The sequence below is a fragment of the Heteronotia binoei genome, chromosome 1 (assembly GCF_032191835.1).
Source record: "Heteronotia binoei isolate CCM8104 ecotype False Entrance Well chromosome 1, APGP_CSIRO_Hbin_v1, whole genome shotgun sequence".
NCBI classification, from domain to species: Eukaryota; Metazoa; Chordata; class Lepidosauria; order Squamata; family Gekkonidae; genus Heteronotia; species Heteronotia binoei.
The window spans coordinates 101500790-101518723 of NC_083223.1; the positions used below are offsets into that span (position 1 = coordinate 101500790).

At 42.3% G+C, this 17934-nt stretch overlaps 1 protein-coding gene across 1 annotated transcript; it reads left to right on the forward strand.

Moving 5' to 3' along the window:
- Positions 1-4247: 4247 nt before the first annotated feature.
- CCN6 (cellular communication network factor 6) lies at positions 4248-16140 on the forward strand. The gene is made up of 5 exons (XM_060258621.1): positions 4248-4385; positions 9577-9871; positions 13329-13571; positions 15030-15223; positions 15764-16140. The coding sequence occupies exons 1-5, from the start codon at positions 4335-4337 to the stop codon at positions 16043-16045; spliced, it is 1065 nt and encodes a 354-aa protein (XP_060114604.1). The 5' UTR covers positions 4248-4334; the 3' UTR covers positions 16046-16140.
- Positions 16141-17934: the final 1794 nt, after the last annotated feature.

Below are 17934 nucleotides of genomic sequence, written 5' to 3' on the forward strand. Positions count from 1 at the left end.
TCTGTCTTTTATCTGGATTTTAACAGTAAGCACACAAATCTTATATAGCTGCAGTATTCTAACATTTGACACCAGGTGGGCAGAGACAAAGGATGTGGATATTTGAAACGGAAGGCTAAAATACATCTCCAAAAATAACAACTGATGTTCTTTTTGATTAAAGCTTTGAAACAGACTATGCACTGCATCAGCTGCAAAGGCAATAGGGCTTGGGACAGGAAAAATTGCCCAGCGCAGAGATTTCTTTGAAAACAAAACTCTCTGATGAGCATGCCCAGGACAAGGCTGCCTTGCTTTCTTTCAGGTATGGAATTTGGTCTCCTTATAAGTGAAGTCAGTCATGATTGTACTGATTAATACTGAGAAGTGATTTGTTTCCTGCAGTGACACCATAGGTTCTGTTGGGAGTAAGAACATATTTCAGGTCATTGTTAGGGCTGCCAGATATTCCCCCCCCCAAAAAAAAATTATCCAGATGCACTAAGACTGAGCGTCTCCACTCCCCAGCCCAAATAGCACAAAGCATGCTGTTTGTGCTGGCAGGAGCACCCAGCCCACATGCAAAGCGGCAGCAGTGGCTGCTCATTTGTGCTTGTGCTTGGCACCGCCTCCTCCCAGAGCAAACAGCACACAGCATGCTGTTTGCACTGGGAGAAGCACCTAGTCCAAGCACAAAGCAGTGACAGCAGTGGATGCAGCTTGGTACTTGGGTTTGGTGCCACCACCTTCTCCAAATCCAAATAGCATGCTTTGCTGTTTGGGCTTGGTAAGGTTTCCAGTTAACCCAAACAGTCTGGTATTTTCATTGACTGTTCAGAAAAAAACTGGAAAAATAAGGACATTTAAATATGCTCTATTTTTTTCCTGAACAGTCTGTGAAAATATTGGACTGTCTGGGTCAATACTGGACACTTGGCAACCTTAGTCACAGCCTGCAAAAGTGTTTCAACTGTTGCAGTCTTGGTGTCTCTTTTGGTTCCAAAGCACTCTGAACACCTCTCTTTTTGACAATCACCCCTCTGGAGATTGACAGCAATCCTAGGCAGGTCAACTCAGAATTCTCCTCAAGCCTACTGAGCAAGGTTTGCTCCCTGGAAAATGTTCTTAGTATTGTGCTGCAGGTCAGGACAGCCCAGGCCTGTAGCTACAGTGGGGGGCCTGGGAGAGGCCAGGCCCAATCCTTTCAACCCCCCCCCCTCCATTGGAGAGTCCCCAATCTGTCGCCTTTACTCACACCCATTCTGAACAAGTAGTAGCATTGCTGCTGGTCTTTTTGCTTTCTTCTCTCCCCTTCCCTAGCACAGCATGCACAGCAACGTGTGGGTGTGGGGGAAGAGTCAAGAGGTCTCTGACTCTCTGAGAAAGGGGCACCTAAGAAAGGGGTGGAGGGAGCAGAGCTGCTGTGACTGCCCAGGTGAAGAGGGGTTAGCTTGTGAAACTCAAGGCAGCTTACAGTGCTGAGAGCCCTGGGCTGCCAAACTGAGTGCCCCCCCCGCCCCCACAAACAACAAATCCTGCTGTGGGCCCCACCAAACATGAAATCCTGGCTACGGCCCTGGGACAGCCTTAACTAATCTGGGGCATATGAAGTACAATAATCAACAGCTTGCTTGAGCTGCTGCAGCCATAAAGCAACATTACTGCTGTATAAAACACAGGGAGCAAAAGCCTGCCAGTTATTTTATGGTTCGGTTGAGCTTGCAGCTCTTGGCAGAGAGAAATCAGTTCAGCCATATTTTGAAGTGCAGATACTACTCTTTTGATTTGCACTCTAGGGAAATGCTGTTCTCTAACAAACAGTTGTTAGCAATAGAATTGGCAACTCTGGGTTGGGAAATTCCAGGAGATTTGGGGCGAAGCCTGGGGAGGGCATGGTTGGAAGGGGGAACGGAGCTCAGCAGGAATGTGATGCCATAGAGGCTGTCATGTCTTCTAGTGGAATTGATCTCTGTAATCAGGAGGTCAGTTGTAATCCTTCTCACTCTCCAATTCCATCTTAGAAACATAGAGCTGGAAGGGACATCCAGGGTCATCTAGTCCAACCCCTTGCACAATGCAGGAAATTCACAAGCACCTCCCCCCTGCACACACACCAAGTGACCCCTGCTCCAAGCCCAGAAGATGACAAAAGAAAAAAGAAACTCTCCAAGATCCCTAGCAGAACTGGCCTGGAGAAAAACTGCTGACTGACCCCAAAGTGGCAATCAGCATTTCCCTGGGCATGTAAGAAGGGCCCACGAGAACTAAGCACTGATGCAACTCTTGCTGCCCTCCTTCTCATGAGCTGCCTAAGTTCACAGAGTCAGCATTGCTGTCAGATGGCCATCTAGCCTCTGTTTAAAAACTGCCATAGAAGGAGAGCCCATCACCTCCCAAGGAAGCCTGTTCCACTGAGGAACTGCTCTAACAGTCAGGAAGTTCTTCCTAATGTTTAGTCAAAAACTCTTTTAATTTCAACCTATTGGTTCTGGTCTGACCTTCTGGGGCAACAGAAAACAACTCTGCACTGTCGTTTATATAACAATCCTTCAAGTACTTGAAAATGGTTATCATATCACCTTTCAATGGTCTCCTCTATAGGCTAAACATACCCAACTCCTTCAACCTTTCCTCATAGGACTTGTTCTCCAGACCCCTCACCATCTTTGTTGCCCACCTGTGAACATGCTCCAGCTTCTCTATATCCTTCTTAAATTGTGTTGCCTAAAACTGAACACAGTACTCTAAGTGAGGTGTAACCAGAGCAGAGCAAAGTGATTCAGTTGCTTCACTTCATCTGGTAAGTCCAGGTGGGCAGCTTTATTGGTCTGAAGCAATAGAACAAAGTAGGAATCCAGTAGCACCTTTAAGACTAACAAAGTTTTATTCAGAATGTAAACTTTTGTGTGCATGCATACTTCTTCAGATGAGTAATGAGGTACAGTGAGCAGAGCTACATATAGCTGGTAGGCAGTGGTTTAGAATGCAAAATGGTGCAAAGTTTTCACTTTATCTGGATACTATACTTATGCCCCAAAATCACATTGGCCTTTTTAGCTACCACATCATCCTGCTGACTCATATTCAGTGTATGGTCCACTAAGACCCCTGGATCTTTTTACACAAACTACTGCCAAGACATGTCTCCCACATCCTATAATTGTACATTTGACTTTTCCTAACTAAATGCAGAACCTTACAATTATGCCTGTTAAAATTTATTTTATTTGTTTTAGCCCAGTTTTCCAGCCTGCCAAGATCATCCTGTATCCTGTCTCTGTCTTCTACTGTATTTGCTATCCCTCCCAATTTAGTATCATCTGCAAATGTAATAAACGTTCCCTCTTTTCTTTCATTCAAATAATTTATAAAGATATTAAACAAAACAGGTCCCAGGACAGATACTTGAGGAACCCCAGTTGTCACTCCTCTCCATGAAGATGAGAAATCATTAACAAGCACTCTTGGGTGCCACCTGTCAATCAGTTACAGATACATCTAACAGAAATAGAATCCAAATCACATCTTATGAATTTATCAACAAGAATATTATGTGGAAACCATGTCTATAGCATTCCCCTGATCCAGCAAGGTAGTATCTTTCTCAAAAAAAGAGATAAAGTTAGTCTGACAGGACTTGTTTTTGAAAAACTCATGCTGGTTCTTAGTAATCATAGCTATCCTTTCTAAATGCTCAAGGGCTGATGATTTGTTCTAACACTTTTCCAGGTATAGACATCAAGCTGACAGATAGTTACTTGGCTTTTTTAGGCTCCTTCAGTTTTTCCTTCTTATAGGAATTGTTTGTGATTGTGCCATCAATATTCACTTTTAATAAACACCCTTAAGCCATAACTTTAAAACTGGGATGGGAGATTATTTGGGATTACTATGTTTCCCAAATCCATCATCTTCACTTCACTTCACAGACATGTCTTCTTTATTTCTGATTTGGTCAGTAGTACCCCATGGATACCATCAGCTATCTCTGAGAGCAGCATATGACCTCACAAGTTGCCAGGCTGAAATTTGAAAAATGAGGACAACCTGATATGTGGGTATCTGAAACTTTTCTGAACTAAAGGAGACAGCTTTAAAATAAGAGACAGTAAAATGATGAACACCCAACCACCCTAACGTGGAGAGTAAGCCTCAAAAGAAAGATTTACTTGAAAGAGTCCAGAACGAGTTGGTTCTCTGTGAGAGATTCCAAATGCGAATATGTGTGTCAATGTGAGTGTGCTGAGGAGAGCAGGTTTGCAGAGGAGACAGAAGAGACTTTGTGCACAGTGCTGGCTCTGACACAGCTCTGCCTATTCACTCGCTTTCCGATTCACTCCTGCCTTCACAGGAATATGCAGTGCCTTCTCATCCCTGCCATCCTTATCATTTTTTATACTCAACAGGTAAGTTTTCTAGAAAGATTTCCTAGCCACAATAAAGGCTGAAGCTTTTGTTTCTGCTCAGTTAGTGACATTTTCTCTAGGAAATTGCTTGCACATAATATGGGAGAAGCTATATTGCAACTTGACTTAATTATTATGATGTACAGCCTTTTATAAATTCTTAAAACCCTTTTCTGGAATGAGGTTTAAAAATTTCTGTGGAAATCTTTTTTAAAAGAGCACAGAACAAATTTTCTTCTCCCACAAGTAAACATCTTACTCCTCCTTAGTTATCTGCTCTGGTGCAGTAGCGCAGCCTACCGAAGAATCTGGCTTTAGAAAACTGCTTTCAGTTATGTTTATTAAATCTACTTGGACAATCAAAACGCATCCCAAAACATGATAATGGGCTTATTGAGACATAAATCTACTCCCCCCCTTTTCGGAAGCAATCTCCATTTCTCTTCTTTCTATCTATAAAGCTTTTAAGGAATATTAAATATTGCACTAACAACCCTTCTCCACTAGAAACAACAGCAATATTTTTTGCTGTTAATTTACCTCAGAATTATTTTACCTAATATGCCATTTGCTTGAAATGATTGCTAGACAATGGCTGTATTTTTAATTTTGCACAGAGGAATGAGAAAAGTGTGGAAGGATTGTATCATATGGGCGGATAGGAAAAAAAGAGACTAGGGAAAACAAACATTAGGAAAAAATGGCTTGTAAACAGATAGGTTGAATACATTTTCTGTTATGAAATGATGGACCTCCAAATAATTCTAAGGGGAACTGATAAAGTCATACAACTATGACCTAAGAAATATTTTCATATCTTTATAAGCTTGAGAATCTAATTCTTTGTTTAGCTGGCTTTTCACTGCGTATCGTTCAGATTCAAATTATGTCTTCCAAACTTTGGCATGATTGAATGAGTATATATTGTGCTATGTAGTGATATATCTATATGGATAAGTGATTTTAGTCACATAGTCTATGGGTGGGAAAAAGTTAGATTTCAAGACACTAGTGGAACACTGGCCTATTTCCAATGGACCACTTAACTCCTGCTGGCATCAGAGTTTTGCAAAAACTGCTGGAGTAGGCAGAGATTAATCCAGCAACTACTTCTTAAGCACAAATATACTTGATCAGTTGAAATTATTTATACCTGAAATTTAAAATGTATCAGTAGAACACAAGAATTCTACTTAAAAAGGTAGACCATCCAAGACTAAAGCCAGCCCACCTCTGGTTATTAGTACAGTACAGAATTCATGACTGGCCAATATTTTATGAGAAACCAAATATTTTGAGAAAAACCTTTCTATAAAGGTTGAATCACAGTGATATCTATTCCAGAATGAAGTACAGTTTTTACATCTTTGGAACTAGATAAATATTAATGCAAACAGTAACAGTAGTTGTCATAGTAATATGCTGATGAAGGAAAAACATCTACCTTTTCCAGTTTCCCCTGATGCTTAAAGAAAAATCCTTGAGAGCTGGCACTGTCTACATCAAGCTAACTTTATAATATGCACAACAAATTAATGCCTCTTTTTAAATAAAAAGTGCAAATTCTGAGAAGCCAAGATACTGTCATCAGAGCTGTAAAGAAATTATGACTGTGAAAAGGAAGTGATTGCATGGAAAAAGAAGATGGTACAGGTCAAAACATAAGGACTAGCATTTCAAAGTATGCAGGCAGGATGGGAGGAGATAAGGAAGTTTGATAGCTGTTAAGATATTGAGTTGGACAAAGGTCCTGTGTAGATGATCACTGAGTATACAAGAGTGTATACTCTTCTATGTGTGTATGTATGGGGAGGAGGAGAGGATTGCCAAGTGCCTACCAATTGCTGGCAAACTCCAGCCCCATCCTCATCTGCCTGTGCTTGATCAAGTGAACCAGGGCTGGTTCCAGATTTTGAGGGGACCTGGGCAGAGAGTGCCTAGAGCCTAGGGTTGCCAGGTCCCCCCCTGGCCACCAGTGGGGGATGGGGGGATAGTGTTGTCAGATCTACACTGAAAAACTTGGAGATTTGGGGGTGGAGCCTGGGGAGGCCAGGGACCTCAGTGGGGTACAATGCTATAGAAGCCACCTTCCAAAGCACCAATTTTCTCCAGGGCAACTGATGTAGCCTGGAGATGAGCTGTAATTCCAGTGGATCTCCAGGCCTCACTTGGAGGCTGGCATCTCTACAAGAGCCCCTTCCTTTAATCTCCCTACCACCAGGCCCACCTTTAATGTCTCCCTTCCCACCCTGTTGTGTCTTGCATTTCAGTCCTGAAATTACAACACTGCGAACACTACAGAGGTGACCAATGGGAGTCCACTGGTCACCGGACGTAGCTCACAAATACGCTCCGCCAATCAAGATCTGTGGCGGCAAGTTTAACTGGCCAGGATTGGACCTGGCCAGGCAGAGGGTTGTTCCGGGTAGTGTATATAATTGGGGATCCAGCCCGTGTTCTCTCTCTTGTGATGTACTCGCTAATAAAGCCTGCTGCCTTCAACACGTCTCGTCACTCAGTACATTACACACCCGCTGCCTCACATGCCTGTACACCCTTCCCCCACTTCCTCATATGCCCTCTCACCACCTGTACCTACAGACATCTGCATCACTCACATGCCTGCTCCCTGATGATGCTGGACAGTGCATACAGCTGGGAGCATGGATGGCAGAGTGCTTGCAAGCAAGTGGGTGGGCAGCAGGGGAGGCATGTGATCAGTGGTAATAGGCCCTGCCAGAGGCCCTGTGCCCTGGCAGCTGCCCCACCTCAGGATATGCTGATACCAACCCTGAAGTCAGCATTAGGAGAAAAAAAGAGGGAATGGGGCTCATGTATGGTGTGATATCACTTCGGGGTAACTACCCAGAAGTGATCCTCCCAGCACTCTACCAATCTTTATAGTCTTTACCATAGTGGTTAGGGGAATTCCTAGCGTGTTGTGGGCAGGGCTTTTTTTTGTAGAAAAAGTTCATCAGGAACTCATTTGCATATTAGGCCACACCCCTGACACCAATCCAGCCAGACCTGCATTCCTGTGCATTTCTGCTAAAAATAATAAAAATTAAAAAAAACCCTGGTTGCAGGTGGGCCCTCCTCCTCTCTGATGTTACAAAACCTACACTTTCCTCTTGCAGGCTCAGATAAGTGATAATTTTTCAAAGACTGCTTTCACGGGGGTTTGTTTCCTGCATGGAATTGCAAAAAACCTCTGAATTTAATGAGAGCTTCCAGATGATATAATGCTCATGGTGAGCATGACACCTCCTGGGGTTTTTCTCTTTTGAACAATTTTGAGCCCTTTTGAGCCCCTTTGAGCATGACACCTCCTGGGGTTTTCCTTTTTTGAACCTCATTTGATTCAGCTCAAACAAGGAGCTGTGAAGTGGCATAGGGGAAAATGTTCATGGTGACACACCATCAGCAATCAATATAGGAAGGAGGGATTGAACTAAGCATCCTTCAAAATAGTGAGGGGCAGAGGTGAGGAGGTGGTGGCAGCAGAGAGTGGGCAGAGCTCTTGCTGCTGCTGCCACCACCATAACAAGGACATGTTTTTATGTGGAAGCAGCCAAAGTAGAGACATGAAGGTGGCATGGAGCCACTGCAAATGTTTGAGTGGAAAAAGTGACATGATCATAGAGACAGGAGTGTAGCAGAAGCATAGCAGAAGAACACCATGCAGGGCTTTCCCCCCAATATGGGTATTGAATGGCTATGGGAGAAGAACAGAAGCAGAGTCCTCTTTTTAAAAAATTAGGATTTGCATTTTAGGGATTAGAATGGGGAGGGGGTCTGACATTCTACCATTAAGCCCTTTCCCTGAAAGATTCTTATAATGTTCTACAGAAATGCCAAGGTGCTTAGATTCCAAATGTTTTTTACAGAAACCCTCCCTTGCCAGGTCTTTTTCCCTTCTATTGATATTATTGAAGCTCTTCCAGCTATGTACCCAGTTCTCAAATATCTGGCTTGAGTGTGGTATGCAGTTGGATGGAAAGACTCATACACAGTCCCTTGTGCCTCCTGATTAGCATCTCTTGACTTAGCTGCTCAGTCTCCTGAGCAGCCTTCTGAGCATGCAAACAGTTTCGTTAAAATGTGTGGTATGGTGCTGCACCTGTGAATGTTTGCATGGGCAAGTCTCTAAGCAGTATTTCTAACTGTTCAGAAGATGTTACACAAAACAGGTGCCCAAAGAGGGTTTCTTCTCTAAGCTTAAACATAAAATAGCACCAAGTCCCACCTAGAAAGTTGCTGTTGTTATCCTGCATGTGAAAGAAGTATCATTAATATACATGAATATTCAAGGGAACATGGGAAATGTCCCAAGGAAAGATGGAGCTGTTTGCCCTATGATAGACCCATGCTCTATGGGGAAGTCCATCCATGTGAAGAGATAACTCAGCTGATGGTCTGTTATCCATATTGGACAAGAAGGGATGAAACAGGGTGGCTATAAGATCACAGAAAGCAACTCCATGTCACAATTTCCTTGCAAGTGGATCCTCCATGTCTATCCTCCACAGTTCTATGAAAGAAGCAACACATTGGGAAGAGCCCAAGTGAAACTTTTTTTAAAAAATCCAGTTTTTGCTGTTGCTGTGGAAATATTGGCCTGTGCCAGGAAAGTTAAACCTACACCTTGGTGCTGGAAAGCAGGGTCAAGGCATCCTGTTCTGCTCCACTTGCTCCTAAAGTCATTCTCATTTGAGAAGAATGGCACCATGCCTTGAAATGAAATGAAGAGGAGAAGGTTGATGCCTGGTATAGTAGTGTATGTGGCTGCCACAGTGATACCAGGTGGAAGCAGAGGACATGTTAACTCCTAGCTTTGATGTTAGGACCTTAATGTCTGAACTTATGATAGGGCTGCAGCTGACATGACTGGGCTGAAGGAGAAAACACCATGAATTTTACACTGTTAATCACCTTTGAAGGCATTGTAGGCAGGAGGGAAATACATTTTAACATTAAAATAATGACAAATTTTAACATACCCAATTTCTAGCCATGTAATAATGCTAGAGGTGAGTTGATATTAGGAACAACTTCAAAAAAGGATTTTCTGATCATGGGTCTTAGTTTTTTACAACAAAGGTTTCAGCCTAAGCACCTTTCTTTTTAGAAAGTAATCACTGCACTTTTGTTTAAGCTTTCCAGCTCTCAGATAAGCCCACCTATATGAAAGCTTTGTTGCAGGTCACCTGGCACCAGGCAGCAACAAAGAAAAACTGCCAAAAAATCTGCAAGGAACAGTGAGGTTCATTGGCGCAAAGAGATATGCCACTGGCCCTGCAGGTGCCCACATGTGCCAACCTGCGTCCCCGGAATAAGCCTGGTGAAGGATGGCTGTGGATGCTGCAAGATGTGTGCCAAGCAGTCAGGAGACACCTGTAATGAAGCTGAAGTCTGTGATCCACACAAGGGGCTTTATTGTGACTATTCTGCAGATACGCCTAGGTATGAAACAGGAGTGTGTGCATGTAAGTCCTTACTTTTTTTTTTTTTTTTGCTTCCCCCCCCCCCCCAAATGAGAATTGTTGCAGCAAAAGAAAAGTTCAGTTTGTGATATCTCATGTGTTGCATTAATGACTCACACTCCTGTTTTCTTCTGAGGGAGGCTTAAAAGAAAACAACTCCAGACAACAAGTTAGATTTCTAGCTAGAATAAAAGACTGACACTATGAGTGCCAAACTTTCAAAACTTATTCTTAGTAGTGTTTGATATAGCATTCGAAGTAAACCCCATCCTGCATCTTTCTCTCTCTTCTGATTTCTATTGAGAATTGTGGTGTATATATTCTGCATACCAATGAGAAAACCAGGTAGTGTGTGGGATTGGTCTCTCCTGATTGGTTAGTTTCACACTTGGTGTATCTTTTGAAATAGGATTTTTCCAGCTGGATTTACTGTGCAGTTGCCATTAGTATTCTTCCCCCTGCCCCCTATCAGTAGTCAAGGAATTTAACACTAACCTGGGATGGCTGGTGGAAAAAAATCACTGGCAGGCACTGCTTTAAAAATTTAATGAGCCCACTTGACCAGAGAGGCAGAGGGGAGGCTGCTGTACACTTGGTGGAGGTTCATGAGGGGGAAGATGGAGATGTCAATGCTTTGCAGCCTGAGTCCCCCCTCCCCAAGTTGTTATTTGGAAATGAGATGACAAAAGGGAAATATCAGATGTTGAGATGGACCAGACTTTTTTTTTTAAAAAAAGAGGCTGCTGCTGCCCCAGAGCAGGTCCCACAACATTCTCCTCACATTTTAAATGTTTGTGGTCAGAGTCAATTTAAAAGGAAATCTTTCCCCCAAAAAAAACAAAATTGCCCAAAAGGAGAATCAACCTTGCTGTTAATTGTACCGAACTGGTTATTCCTGCAAATAAGTCAGACAAAGGCAGGGTTATTTTACTTTTTTACTGAGCAGAGTTATTTTACTTTTCTAATCTGCTATTTCAAAAGACATGCTTAGTGCGAAGCTGACCAATAAAGAGAGACCAGCTGGCCTGTTAGGGGGAGGGGGAGGAAAGTCTGAGGAAATGTGTCTGCTTTTAAAAGCTTGGAAGTGAACTAAAAGGAGGAGATGGAAATACTCCTCTGAAAAACCATTCTTGGAAACTACGAAGATACAGTGGAATGACAGCACAGCAGAATGCTTGGAAAAGGATGTGGCAGGAATTAAAAAATCTGATAGGAGAGTGAGGTAAGTGCGCAAGTGCATATAGAAGCAATTTTTTAAAGTGACAGGAGTGCAAAGAGAGAGCCATGGTAAACACAAATGCAGAAAGGGCCCTAGCTAGTATACTGGTCTGCATCAAATTTTTATTTATTTATTTATTTATCTGAGATTTATATCCCGCCCTTCCCACCAGGTGGCTCAGGGCGGCTTACAACTTGTAAAACTAACATAAAATATGAAATTAAGCATTAAAATTAACATTTCATAATTTATAGTTAAAAATCTAGGCAATTGTTATATACATAAACGTTAAAAACATACAGCGGTCTTAAAGCTACACTCAATTCAAATTCAATTTCAGGTTCAGTATTCGATGTTCAGTGTTCAGTGCCAGTTAGTTGTGGGCCAGCCGGAAGAGGGCTGTCTTACAGGCCCTGCGGAATTGGGTAAGGTCCCGCAGGGCCCTTACCTCTTCCGGCAGCTGGTTCCACCAGGATGGGGCCATTACGGAGAAGGCCCTGTCCCTTGTAGCTTTCAAACGGGCCTCCTTTGGCCCGGGGACAACCAGAAGGTTTTGAGTTCCTGATCTCAGTGCTCTCTGGGGAACGTGTGGGAAGAGACGGTCCCTCAGGTAGGCAGGCCCTAGGCCATATAGGGCTTTAAAGGTAATAACCAGCACCTTGTACCGAACTCGGTAGAGTATTGGCAGCCAGTGCAGAGCCCGAAGTCCCAGCTGAATGTGCTCCCACCTTGGGAGCCCCAATAACAACTGGGCGGCGGCGTTCTGCACCAGCTGCAATTTCCGGGTTCGGCACAGGGGCAGCCCCATGTAGAGGGCATTGCAGTAGTCCAACCTCGAGGTGACTGTAGCATGGATCACCGTTGCTAGGTCGTCGCGCTCCAGGAAGGGAGCCAGCTGCCTTGCCCGCCTCAGATGGAAAAATGCAGACTTGGCAGTGGCTGCTATCTGGGCCTCCATTGTTAAGGAAGGCTCCAGAAGTACCCCCAGGCTCCTGACTCTATGCGCTGCAATCAGTGGGGCACCTTCAAAAACCGGAAGGGGTATTTCCCTTCCCGGACCCCGACGGCCCAAGCAAAGGACCTCTGTCTTCGCTGGGAAGTATAGGGAAACAAACCAGGATGAAGCCACTATGTTTCCATTCCTTACTCATGTTAAGACCATTGTTAAGACTGGGTTCAAATCCTGATCTGATATCTCCTACTAAACCATAGGCAGTGGGGTGGCCTGAATGCGATGATTACACTGATCAGAGTTATTTTACTTAAATCATTTGCATGATGAGTCAGACCACTGGTTGATGGACTATTCTGACTGGCAGCAGCACTCTGGGAATGCAGCCAATGCTGTGTTTATTCCAACACCTGCAGCTCTTTAAATGGAGATGCCTGGGCTGAAACGGCAACATTCTGCATTGTAAAGGATGTGCTCTTATCATTGAACCATAGCTACTACTTCTATTGACACCATAGTTTTATTTATTTCACTCATTTAAAACATTTTTATGCTGTCTTTCTACCTGATCAGCCAAGGTGGCGAACATGAAAACATTTGAATAATTAAACCATTTTAAATGATATAACAGTGCAATAAAAACATATAAACAAACAATGCAAGAACCAGAGAGGAGGGTGGCTCACCAGCCAAAGCTGGTGAAAGGCACTCCTGGCCACTGTTGTCACCTATTTATCCAACAAGAGGTGAGAGTAAGGAGCACCCCCAAGCTACAAACGTGCTCTTTTTGGGGAGTGCATTCCTATCCAGAACAGGGGTAACCCATTTCCTGGGTCATGCCTTCCTTTCTTCCAGCAGTACCTCTGTTTTCACACCATAATCAGTTACACTGAAGAAGAAGGTACAAAAATTTCAAGCAGTGTCAGCACAAAGCACTTAAGTGGCCTAAAAACCGAAGAACAAAGATACTCCTGTCCTGTGTTGTGAGTCCTGCATCACAGTAGCATTGCTAGAAATTCCAAAGGGGGGGAATACAGAAATAACTTTCCGCTCTTTGAAGTGATATTAAAGTTCTAAATTATATTATTAGTATATATCAATATGGCAGCTGAGAAATATTTTATGATACCTGTAACTGAGCATCTGAAAGGGATAGTCCACATACAGTTTTTCTTAAGTGTTCTAATGTTTCTTTATTGCTTGAATTATGTAAGCTGACATGTAAAATTTTAGCTGAAATCACAAAGCTATTAATGTTGTAAATAAATAGTTTGTTTTCAATGTTCCAGATATGATCGCAGTGGGCTGTGAGCTCAGTGGTATACACTATATCAATGGCCAAGCTTTCCAGCCCTCTCCTCTATATAAGTGTTTGTGTGTCAATGGTGCAATTGGATGTACGCCTGTATTCATCCCAAAGTCAGCACCCAATGAATGTGCTGTGCTGAATGGCAGAAGGAAACCTGGACCTTCCAAATGTGTGCCAGGAGAGCAGAAGGAGCAACAATCAACAGGTTACAGATTAATGCCAGGTAGGCAAAGCAAAAGTGGTCACCTATTTTATGCGTACTTTGATTTTTAAAAAGCAATTATTTATGATTTAAAAGAGAATAATTAGCATTTTTATCAAAAGGCATAAGAATTTTCTTGTGTTGGTTAAATAGCCTGGGGGGGATTATTTACTGTAATAAACAACAGCTTTTCTCCCAGGTTGATTTTGGTGTATGCAAGTACATTGCATGCCAAGAGGTGGTTTCACAAAATTAGTTGTTACCCTGGCTTTTTCTAATAGTCCAGGATTTATTTTTGTTTTTAACATTTAAGTCTTCCAGATTTTCAAATTACATTGTCAGTATATCAAAAGAATATCAAGCAAACTAGAAATCCCAAAAAGGATGGTCTGCTATACAGAAAATAGTTTAAGAAAGTAATGGCAGCTTTTGTCTTTGTTAAAAAAAAAAAAACACCCTAAAAAAAACCATTACAGGTTATAAATGGATAGTACTTCAAATAAGACAAGTAACAATATGGCAAAAGATTGGAAAAGACAGGATCCAATGAAACAGTAGACTAATTTCTACGAAAATGTTGAGAGCTTCCAAATAATCTAAGCAGTTAATGATTTATATGCAATTAATGCACAGATGGCATAATATATCACAGTGGAGAATTAAGATTCAGGTTTTCCATACTCTTGCCAAATGCCAGCTTTAATATTTTGCTACCTTCCTTGCTTTCCTCATGCACTCTTCCTACTTAACAACATTTCTATTTTAATGCAGATCTTATTTTATATACTATAAATATATAAAAACCAACAACTTTGTAACTTTCCTTTATTTATTTCAGATCTGTGCCAGGCTTTTAAATTTGCTTCCTGCACTGCGATTTTTAAGTTGCTGCTTACTTCCCAGGTACCCTTACATTTCTGGGCTGTCCCCTAAGCTGTTTCAAATATGATCAATCACTTTTTTGAATGTCACAAGATTTAATCCTGTCTGTCATCCCTCTGGACCTTCACCAGGATTTGCTACACAGCGACTGTAAAAGCAGAGTTAAAGAAACCCAAACTGATAGAGAACTAAATTCATAGTACACGTATTCTGGTAATTGCAAGACTAATGCCCCTAATCTATTTCTGCCAGTACTTCAATAGGCTGGTCTTACTATATTATAAGATGTCTTCAGTATTAAGGTTGCTTTCTGCTGCAACCCTGAGATTGAGTCATGACAAACAAAAATAGCTTCGCCAAGATGTAAAATGCTTAGTATTAGGGAATTGCATTGGCAAATTCCTCTAAATTTTAATAGGATAAATCCATTTGCCAGTTTTGCAAGAAATCCAGGGAAGCCCAAGAGGAGAACTGGCAATAATTATTATGCACCATGTCTTATTTTTAGTTGGCTTGCTATTGAATCAAAACTGGGGTCATGATAAATTCTGCTACTTTAAAACTTAGGGTGAGGTGCCATATGTTTCTGTCTCCTAGCTTTCAGAGGCATACCACTTGTTCTGAAGAAGAAATGCCTGGTACAGGCAACTCCATGGACACCTTGCTCTCGAACCTGTGGTATTGGTATATCTGATAGAGTGACTAATGAAAACAGCAAATGTGAAATGAAGAAAGAAAAGAGACTGTGCTATATTCAGCCATGCCAAACAAAATTTCCAAACATACTAAAGGTAAATAGTAGTGCAGAATATCATTTCAGCATCCGGCAGAAAGCTATACGTTATAGAACTTGGAGTTTTCAAGGAACCAGTATATGGATATGTGCATATTATGGATTGAGGAACCAGTATGAGTGTTTTTATTATGGACCGAGGAAGCAGTATTTATTGTGGATTCAGGTGCCATAAACTGAATTACCAAGTGCCACATCCTTATAGATCTTCATCCTCGTTCCAAGATGAGGCCCAGCCAATCAGGTATCAGAGGTACTGTAATGTAGCTAGTGTCAGGTCTGAGCTCGAGGCACCAAGGAAGTATTTCCCATTCTGGTGTGTGTGAGTGTGTGTGTTGTGTGAGGTGTCGCCAGGGTCTTGGAAAGAGCAGAATACAGAACATGCAAGTGCTCATATTTGTGGAGTTACTTAAACTGCTCAAGAGCCGATGAGCTGGAAACTGAAAACTTGTTTTTTTTTAATAACACCTAAATATCTCTGCAATTTAATTAATGAAATTGTATATAAAGTTAATATTTTATTCCTTTATATTTTAAGATTCCTAAAGGAAAAATGTGCCAGCCTACATTTCAGCTTCCCCAAGCAGAGAAATTAGTTTTTTCTGGATGCACAAGTAACCAGAGATACAAACCTACCTTTTGTGGAATGTGCTTGGACAACAGATGTTGCATACCCAGCAAGTCTACTGTGATTACTGTGCAGTTTGACTGCTCTAAGGAAGGCTCTTTCAAGTGGAAGATGATGTGGATAACATCTTGTGTTTGTCAGAAGTCATGCAAGGACCCAAGAGATGTATTTTCTGATCTCAAGCTTTTATAAAGGTGTAGTATGAAAGTGAGAGTAGTCAAATGTCCAATTAAAATTATCTCTAAAGTACAGTGAATGGCAGTAGCTAAAATTACGAGTGCTGAATAAGCCCCACCTACCACCCAGAAGGTCATTCATGAAAGTCTGATACTTCGTTCTTTGTCTTCTCTTCCTCTCCAATGACAAAAGCATATTACAGTGGCAAGATCTCATGTTTAAAAACTGGAATAATGTGCCCAAACATAAACCATTTATGCATTCAGTTCCTTAAACAGGGATGCATATTTCAGATAAGTATCTACAAACTCAAAGTATTTCTAAAAGGCACTGTGTGTGGAAAAGGAGCACAAGAATCCCAGAGAAAAATGGTAACTGCAAAACAGTAAACCAAAAAACCCACCCACAAAAAGAACCTATTTCAAACCATATCCATGTAATGTGCTAAAGCTATTGGAACAGCTGATTTGTTGTTCTTTTATAGACCGGCCAGTGGTTGAGGAAGAGAGGTGATTAGAACCTCTCTATGCTCAGTTTTCTATTTGTATGAAGTTTTGTGCTATGAGTTAACATCCAGCAGTGGTATGCCCCATTCCACTACCTCTTTTAGCTGCCTAAGTTGATACATGCTCAAAAACAGAAGCTCTGTGTCTTCATAACCTTAGTATTATTATCATAGACAAATTGTGTTATAAAATGAAAACTATTGATCTTATATTGGGCCGATGTGAATGATAAATTCTTACAACTTCTAAAGAGCTCCTCTCTGTTCCCTGGGACAGGGTGATTGCCTTAAGAAGCCATTCAAATTAAAAGCCCTCCCCCCTCAATCCAAGGCAATGAAGACATTAGGGGTGATTACAGACCGGCACTTTGGCTCGACTCAGAGACACCTCTGAAATCAACAAAAAAAATCCTTCCAGAGGGCAACATCTGCCACCCGTCCTCACCCCGTCCTCCAGGCACCTGAGACTGGCTCAAAAAGCTACCACTTCCAAAGTGGTACCAAATCTTTGAGCTGGCTGCCATTCGCCTCCCCGCCGTCTGGATGGGGAAGGGCACAGCAAGGCGACTTGGCAGTGTAAAACTGCCAAGCCGCCCCAAGCCATTTCTGGATTTTTTTCCTGACAAAACCATTCAGAGTGCATGAGCACTTGATCTACAGAGGGAAAAAAAGATGAATCCAGCTTCTGAGGCGCCTTCCTGTGTGGAAGTGTCCAGCTGCCTCACAGACGGGATGGGGACGGCTTGCAGAGGACCATCTGGAGGCTTCAGGACGGCCAATTCAGGACGCCTCCCAACTGCCCCAAATTGCCTGTCTGTTATCAGCCTAAGTGTCTTGTATTTTTATTCAAAAGTAAGTTTTATTTTGTTAAACAGAACTTGCTAATTTTGTTACGCAGAAGATTAAGCAATGCCCTCTGCAAATGTATGGGTATTTAGATCAGAGCACAAAGTACTACTGCTAAGTGTTCAGTGGTATCTGCAGGGGAAGGAATGGAGAAATGCCTGCCTCCTCTCTGCAGAGCTTGCTCCCTCCTATTTGACTGGTAGCTGCAGGAACCTGGTCTACTTCATGCTGGTGAGAACAAGAAGGCAGACAGAGAAGTAAAGGCTGCTGTCAGGATCCTGCTTAAGTCAGACCATGAACATTCTGCTGGCTCACAGTCAATGTTCCCTCTAAGCTGCAGAGTCTTGGGAGCAAAAATTCTATTTTGTGAGCTACTGACATTAAAGTTGTGAGCTTTTGCATAAATTAGTGTGCTCTGGGGTCATCCTTCCTGAGCTAAGACAAAGATCTGTGAGCTGGAGGCTAAAAATCTGTGAGCTAGCTCATGCTAACTCAGCTTAGAGGAACACTGCTCACAGCAGGCCTCTGCAATGTTATGAAGCCTCTCTTCACA